Genomic DNA, 8,441 nt, shown 5'->3' on the forward strand with positions numbered 1-8,441 from the left:
CAAAATCAAGTCAGGTGAACCAGTATATGTGCGTTAGTAGTGATGGGCATTCCGAGTCTTTTGGGTGAGACGGCTCATTTGGCTTTGTTCATGTTAACAAGCTGGCTCATTTGTCCCGTAACGACTCTTTGTTCAAAATCGATATACAACTATGAAAAAATGGCAAATCTCCAATGTACAGCACCAAAAGGTAGGCTACCATTGTCAGATGGTAAAATTCCTGTTCAAATAAATGTTTATCTGGCCAAGTTATTAGATTTTTTTTTTTGCACACTTTCTTGCACAATGGATCAGATTGACACACTCTCCACTATTGTTTCTGCAGTGAGGATTCACACTTTAGAGAATTATTTGTGCATACTGCTACTACTATAGCCGTGGGAAGTAGGGGGTGTGGAGGGTGCTGGAAAGTATTTTTCTCCCTAATACATGAGCACTAAAGGCCTAGTTTCATATTTTGTTTATCAGTGGGTGTTGCAGCACCCCTTCTTCCCGCGGCTATGGTAGCAGCAGTATGCAAATCAGGGAGCCAAATGAAAGGCTCTTTCACCGATGTGATTCAGTTCGCGATGTTCACCAAAAATATCTGTTCAAAAAGAGACTTTAGTTCGCGAACGACGCATCACTATGCGCTAGGTTTTAATGTATATGGTTAGAGATCTCTAACACCCAGAAAGCTCCGATTCCAAATCATATTCACCAGCTACGCAAGAGTTATATCAAAATACATTCGTTCATCACCAAATAGGGGTTCGCTTAGCAACAATCTTCATTTACTCCCTTTACAACTGGTATGAACTTCCAAAAAAGGTCTAAATAAAAATGTACAAGAAACCTAAAAAAAAATGCCTATTCGGCACCTCCAAGGTATAATGTTGGTAAATGGGAGTTTACGGGCGTTAGAGGTCTCTAATGCACGGGTTAAAAGGGTAGGGATCCCAAGGATTCTGGATAGCACTTACATTTTCAATTCTGGTTTTACCTACAATCTGGTTATATGCATTCAAATAAAAAATGTTTCACAATATTGTGTGCCACTGATCGCACTCAAGTGCTGAGTCATAATAGGCATTCTATTTTCGTGATTGAAATGTCAACTTGCAGCTAACATTTGTTCAGAGTTTCTAAACCCAGAGGAATAACATCACATGACGTCGCACAAGTGTTGTCGGGGATTTCTTTGGGAGAAGCAGTTTCTGCCTATCTTTATACTGTACTGTCTTTGAATTGTTTTCTGTTTTTTTTTTGTTTGTTTTTTTTGCACTTTGACGTTTTTGGGGTCCGTTTGGTTTGTGGAATTTATGCACTACAGACTTTCCAGAAGTATTATCGGTAGACTTGTGCTGCTATAATACATGTATTATTTGAATGTATCATCAAGTAATTTCTATAGAAACAGTTTGTATATTTTCTAACTAAAGCACTGCATTTTGTGAATTAACACAATAAACAAATTTAACAAATCGCTGCAGGCATATTTCTGGACTACAATCCAAACAAGGGTCCTCCCACACGTTGTATCACAGAGAGAAGCCGATGTTGACCGTCCTCTGCTGCAATACCGTGCAAAGTTTTACCAGGGAAAAGATTGATAAACTGCAAAATGGGACATTGAAAAGTGTTTATTGACACACCAGACAAGGCAACATAATCGCGGACAATATCTAGCAACTAAGAATGTCAATAAACCGCTGTATGCTTCTGTTCTCACGAGTACAACACAGAATATGCGCCATATCTGTACGAAACACAAATGCTCTGGTGGACAGTCGTTGTGTACACTCTGGATCTATAACGTTCTTGAAAGGGTCCTTGTCTGGTTCTGTGTCCACCAGACAAGGTGTTTCTTCAAACAGTTCGTCACGACCACCAGACACCTCACTATTTGTGCCTCTCAGCATCAAGAGTGATGTCGGCAGTGATGGGGCTGTGGGAGCTGAGCTCACGCAACCTTTGGACAAAAGTACTGTACATCCATATTGTAGTGCTAACTGTCAATGTTGATTGCCATCTACACAGATTAGCTGTCAATAGAAAACTGTCAGTATATCTGTAGCTGACTGCTACTAAACTGTTGATGATATCCTCCACTTAGCTGTCATCAACAGGCTAACGTTGGCCCTGAGACATGGCTGTATTCTAATTATATACTATGGAGTCTACAGCCATGACTCAGTCGTAGCTAGATAAAAGCTAGCTATGAATCTGAGACTTTTCAAGATCTTATGAACTGTTGGACAAATTCCCTGTCAATCGATATTTTGTAAACGTGTTCGCTGTGACTTGCTTTCTATAATGTTTAGCCTATAGCTTTAAGAATAGGTCTACTGTATGGCAATTTTACCAGACCCATGTGGTTTCTCCTAACAGATGAACTTCTCAAAATGTTGAACAAGTTCTACAAAAGGAAAGAGATGCAAAAAATTGCAGCTGATCAAGGTCTCGATGGTGAGAACAACTTAATCGTTTCAACTGGCTGGCATAACGGTCTGGTACGCTCATCAAATATATTTTTTTGTGATGATACTTCTCCAACTTATGGTCATACTAATACATTGATCTCTCCATGTCAGCTCGCCTCTTTCACCAAGCCTTCATCAGTTTTCGGAAGTATGTGCTAGAAATCTCTATGCTCAGTGCAGACCTTCATATCATCTTCAATGACATATGCTGTGGAGCAGGTGAGTTCAACACTGTGCTTATCATTTAAGGAATCAAGTGATTTAAAGCAACTGCAAGTTGAAACTTAATTCCAACCCCTCACACCCTGTCAACTGATGAGTGTTTTTGCTTGTGCTCGTCAGGCCACATAGATGACCTTTATCCTTACTTCATGAGACATGCCAAGCAGATTTTCCCCATGCTGGACTGTATGGAGGATCTACGCAAAATCAGTGATCTGCGTGTACCAGCTAATTGGTAAGTATCACACGTCATCTTCAGGTGACCTCAACTATATACACATTTTTCATTTTGAAAATGCTCTTCCATTCATTGTATCCATTTGTGTATGTGTGTATATATATATATATATATATATATATACATATACAATACACACAAATGGATGCAATGAATGGAAGAGCATTTTCAACATGAAAAATGTGTATATAGTTGTGTATGTATATAGTTGAGGTCACCTAGTGCCGTGTTCACGCAATACCCCACACAACTGTCTTTCAGCCATCCACTTGAATGTTTCCCAGGTACCCTGAGGCTAGAGCCATCCAGAGGAAGGTGATATTCCATGCTGGCCCCACCAACAGTGGAAAGACCCATCATGCAATTCAGAGATACCTGGCTGCCAAGTCTGGAGTCTACTGTGGACCTCTGAAGCTGTTAGCCCACGAGATCTTTGAAAAGAGCAACAATGCTGTTAGTATAACCCCTCATTCACTAGTATACCCTTCCATAGAGAGAATACGTCATTTAGAAGGCTTTTTGCATACTGTGGCAAATGGGCAATTCCATGCTAATGGAATTATGCTGAGACTTTTTACTTTAAAATGCCAAACAGAAACCATTGATTTCAGGGTTTACCAAACCATACAACTCAATGAACAATAACTACTTTAAACAATTTACACAATACATACAAAAATAAAAAATGCAGATGCAAAGTTTTATGGTAAAATGTATTTTATTCTCCTGTAAATGTTTTTTTGTAACATTTTCTGTGGAAATTGTTGAAATTGGGCCTTGTGAATAGAGTTCCATGGTTTGTTCAACTTTTAAATCAATGTTTTTTGTTTGGTATACATTTTAAAGTGAAAAATATGAGTCTCAGCGTAATTCCATTACATGGAATTGTCCTTTTACCTTGAAAAAATGGAAGTAAAATTTGTTTATCTAAGTGTTTCTTATCAATCATTTCCAAAATGTTTTAAGTTCATTCTCAGAACACTATGTCAAAGGAAGACGTTACATTTACTTTTTGTTTCTCCCAGGGTGTGCCATGTGATTTGGTGACAGGAGAGGAGAGAACATTTGTGGATGAGGAGGGGAGACAAGCTGAGCATGTGGCCTGTACTATCGAGATGTGCAGTGTCACAACACCATGTCAGTATCTTACCTTATCGCTCAACTTGTTAAACATATTTATTGTACATTAGGGTATTTTATCACTACCATTCAAGTTAAGGGTGTCAAACAAATTTTGCCCTGGGGGCTGCATTCTGTCTTCAACGAGGTCCAGAGGGTCGCACTGAAAATCGGTTATATTTCCTTGCTGTCAAAATTTGCCAAAAATGGTCCTCTATCTATTGTTCTGGGGATTTCCGATGCTCCCTGACTGTCCAGCTTTCATTCAGGTGATTATTAGCGAGCTGGACACAGTCAAGAAGCTGTATGAGTGTATGTCCATTAAAATTTCAAAACAATTTCAATTTGTTTTTAGTCATTTTAAAGTATACCGTTTGTTTGACACCCTTGATTTAAGTATTTGATTCATTTCTGATAGAGCTCGATTGCATTTGACGTTTCTTATCACCATCTGAGTGTTGACTAACATGTGAAACGTGTCTTGTGTGTTTTGTCCAGATGAAGTTGCGGTCATTGATGAGATCCAGATGATCAGAGACATATCGAGGGGATGGGCCTGGACTAGGGCTCTGCTTGGTCAGTAACTTCACTGTGACAGTTAGGACAAACTACAGGCCATTGTAAGATCACAAAATCTGAATATTTGGTTGCACTTTGTTATGGTACATAAATAACAAGCTATTTATTAAGTCAATAATAATAAGGTAAAATTATGATTTCACAGTAATAACTAATGGATTGTTCTTTTTCCGCTTTCCCTCTTATGCCTTTACTTTGTGTCCCGGGAATAGGTTTGTGTGCTGAGGAGATCCATGTGTGCGGAGAGCCTGCAGCTATTAACTTTGTCACAGAGCTCATGTACACGACAGGGGAGGAGGTGGAGGTGAGTCTGGGCAGACAGGGGAGGAGGTGGAGGTGAGTCTGGGCAATCTAGTGAACATTAGTGTGTTTGGCTTCTAATGAGACTGTTCCAGTCATCATGTCATTAACATGATTATACTAAATACCAACGGTCTCGTCCTATGAGAATATAAACTCGGGATTCCAGACCGACTCCCAAAAAATACTTGCGACGTCAAGTGTCTTACAGTTGACCCAATCTACTGGCAGGTTCGTAACTACAAGAGGCTCACTCCTTTCTCAATCCTGGACCATGCTGTGGAGTCTCTGGATAACCTGCGACCAGGCGACTGCATCGTATGCTTCAGCAAAAACGATATTTATTCCATCAGTAGGCAGATCGAGATCAGAGGCCTGGAGTGTGCGGTCATCTACGGCAGCCTTCCACCTGGTACGGTTGTTTTTAGATGTCAGTGATTGAGGTGATGGAGAGTGAAAAATGTAAAATACGGACATTCAACTTGTTCAGGTGCTGGACGGGAAAAACAAATAACTGATATACCTCCGCTGTGACATTACTCATCCTTAAATGTATAATAGTGTGTATCATTAAAGCACTGTTATGGTCAATAGGCACCAAACTATCTCAAGCAAAGAAGTTCAATGACCCAGAGGACCCGTGTAAGATCCTGGTTGCAACAGATGCCATAGGGATGGGACTAAACCTGTGAGTTGAACATTGAAACTGATTTTGTTAGCATATTGTTGAAGCTTTTTTTTATTTTAATTTATCGCTGACAATACATATTACGTTTGAAGTACATTGTTCTACAGATTGTCATAAAAATACTTAACAGAAAATATATACACATTTCTTGCATGATTAGTTGATTTTGGGTTTGCTGTAAAGTTGTAGTTGTTGCCTCTATAAGCGCGCTACCATGTCCCTCCCACACTAGGAGTATCAAGAGAATAATTTTTAACTCACTGGTGAAACCCAACATCAATGAGAAGGGTGAGAAGGAGCTGGACACCATCTCCACATCTCAGGCTCTCCAGATCGCCGGGCGGGCCGGACGCTTCAGCTCCATCTTCAAAGAGGGCGAGGTCACCACCATGCACCGCGACGACCTGCCAATTCTCAAGGAGATACTCAGCAGGAACGTCGACGCCATAGAGGTGAGGAACAGCACATGGGCCATTTCTGAATTTTGACCTTCTGTTCGGACTATTCAATATCCTTTATTTTATTTAATGACAATCAAGTATGACATGGTGTTAATTTCCTAATTCTAGACAGCTGGGCTGCACCCCACAGCAGAGCAGATTGAAATGTTTGCCTACCACTTACCTGATGCCACCTTGTCCAATCTGATAGTACGTTTCTTTACTTCATTGCAATTTACTCTGTAACGAGAATCAAGATTTACGGTTGGTCAATTTACAGATTGATATTGAATTATTTGTGTTCATTTAAAAGTAACCCATTTTCTTTCTACCCCCAGGATATATTCGTGAGCCTCTCCCAAGTTGATGGTATGTACTTTGTGTGCAACATTGACGATTTCAAGTTCCTGGCTGACATGATCCAGCACATTCCCCTCAACCTGCGCTCTCGATATGTGTTCTGCACTGCGCCCATCAACAAGAAGCAGCCCTTTGTGTGCACCTCCTTCCTGAAGGTAGGAGCAGAGACATGTTTACAGCAGAATCCCTTTTCCATTAGCAACACTTGTTTAAACATCTGGGCCCGCATTCAGAAAGTATGAGTAGGAGTGCTGATATAGGATCGGCATTGCCTTTAAGATCATTATGAATAAGATTGAATGGACAGGGGGAACCTGATCCTAGATCAGCACTACTAACTCTGAGACACTTTGTGAATACAGACTTTGACCTCTGACTGAATTTAACTGGTTAACACCCTAATTTCATGTTATTCAGGAATAGGTCCACCATTTGGAATATAGAATTTGTCATAGGCAGCACATGTCCTTGCTTGAGTCACGCCATTGATTAATATTCTGGCATGACGTTGCCAGTTTGCCTCTGATATGGACCGTCTTACTGGAACTATAACAGCATTGATAAGGTTTTATTGTTGGTTGTTGAGCTTTAAGGGACGTGACATGAGTGGTATTCAGGCAACAGTATTGATAAGATCTGTTGTGAATTGGATGAATGACATATTACTGTGACTATGGTCTAAGCGTAATCCTATTGATAAGGTTTATAGCACTATAGTGTTTGGGGCTGGATGATGAGACTGATTGGGAGAGTGTCACATCACACACAATCTCTCCTTGTCCAGTTTGCCAGACAGTTCAGCAGAGATGAGCCCCTGACCTTTGACTGGGTGTGTCGGCATGTCAGCTGGCCGCTGGTCCCACCCAAGAACATCAAGGACCTGGTGCACCTGGAGGCTGTCCATGACGTGCTAGACCTCTACCTCTGGCTCAGGTGATTCCATCTCTACCTTACCAATACCAAACCATTCACCAAGCCAAATTACCTATTGCTCTTATACTAATAGTCATCACAGAATTGAGTAACACAATGTGTATAATGAGATCATTGATTGTCTTCATTGCAAATAATCTGAATTCGATAGTAATAATCCTCTCCACATGTCGCCAGCTACCGCTTCATGGACATGTTCCCGGACGCCAATCATGTCCGAGAGATCCAGAAGGAGCTGGACAGCATCATCCAGGTGGGTGTGCGCAACATCACACGACTCATCCGAGCCACGGAGACCAACGCCCCCCCGGGGACAAACCCGCTGTCCAACCAGAGGAGGCTTGGGCCCAGCCCAGTATCCCCAAGGAGGGTCCGAGGGGCCCCCAAGGCCCAGGACAGTGGAGTAGAGGGTTGGCAGCTGGACAAGTCCCTAGGTTCCCGCCTGGTACAGGAGGGCTTACTAACCCCTGACCTCCTAAGGCAACTGCAGAAGGAGTGGTCCAAAGTGCACCGACAAGAGGAAGAAGGAGTCAAACTGGTTGCGGGGAATAATAAAACAAAAGGGAATAAGAAGAAGAAGAAGTGACCGTCCCAGTTTCTGCCTTAGGTCCTAACTAAAACATAGCAGGTTTTGTCTCATTTTGACTGGACTTGATACCAGGCAGGGTCATGCATTTTCAGTGGCTAAAGATGTGATTAATTGTATGTGTAGGTCCCAGCTCCTGCACAAAAACAGTCATTTTATGGGCCAAAAGGTGACGTAAAAATCCAAAGTAATATCTTATTACACAGTCATTTTGCGGTAATCTTTTTATCACTTGAAAAGTAGTGTGGTTGACTGCATCTTCACGTAGACGGATAGTCTGTCTCGCGCAGCAAGTAATGACAATGTTACACTATGTGCCCATCACATGCTTGGGCTAGCCTAGTGTAACTGCCGGAAACTCAAATGTTACCACCACTGATTTATATGCCCCTATGTATGATTTAAGGAATTGAAATAGCATAAATGATAAGGTCATTGATTAAAAAAATTGTAATAATATTTTGGTTTTGATGAGGCCTTTTGTATTAATTTGATGTGAGACATAAGGTGGCGA

General features: G+C 41.2%; 1 protein-coding gene across 1 annotated transcript; it reads left to right on the forward strand.

The window, feature by feature from the left end:
• Positions 1 to 1,351: 1,351 nt before the first annotated feature.
• supv3l1 (SUV3-like helicase) lies at positions 1,352 to 8,387 on the forward strand. Its single transcript, XM_021580982.2, has 15 exons — positions 1,352 to 1,963; positions 2,371 to 2,448; positions 2,574 to 2,681; positions 2,805 to 2,919; positions 3,207 to 3,375; positions 3,948 to 4,059; positions 4,540 to 4,617; positions 4,833 to 4,924; positions 5,152 to 5,332; positions 5,515 to 5,608; positions 5,841 to 6,060; positions 6,178 to 6,258; positions 6,387 to 6,563; positions 7,193 to 7,341; positions 7,519 to 8,387. Exons 1-15 carry the CDS (start codon positions 1,678 to 1,680, stop codon positions 7,925 to 7,927), a joined length of 2,349 nt encoding a protein of 782 aa, XP_021436657.2. The 5' UTR covers positions 1,352 to 1,677; the 3' UTR covers positions 7,928 to 8,387.
• Positions 8,388 to 8,441: the final 54 nt, after the last annotated feature.

This window comes from Oncorhynchus mykiss, chromosome 23, assembly GCF_013265735.2.
Source record: "Oncorhynchus mykiss isolate Arlee chromosome 23, USDA_OmykA_1.1, whole genome shotgun sequence".
NCBI lineage: Eukaryota > Metazoa > Chordata > Actinopteri > Salmoniformes > Salmonidae > Oncorhynchus > Oncorhynchus mykiss.

Bases quoted from the DNA above. Each gene is read 5' to 3' on its own strand.
- supv3l1 (XM_021580982.2), top strand. From the start codon at position 1,678: ATGTCAATAAACCGCTGTATGCTTCTGTTCTCACGAGTACAACACAGA. The intron at 4,060-4,539 runs GTCAGTATCTTA...TGTTTTGTCCAG, and splicing joins GTGCAGTGTCACAACACCAT to ATGAAGTTGCGGTCATTGAT. The intron at 5,609-5,840 runs GTGAGTTGAACA...CTCCCACACTAG, and splicing joins ATAGGGATGGGACTAAACCT to GAGTATCAAGAGAATAATTT.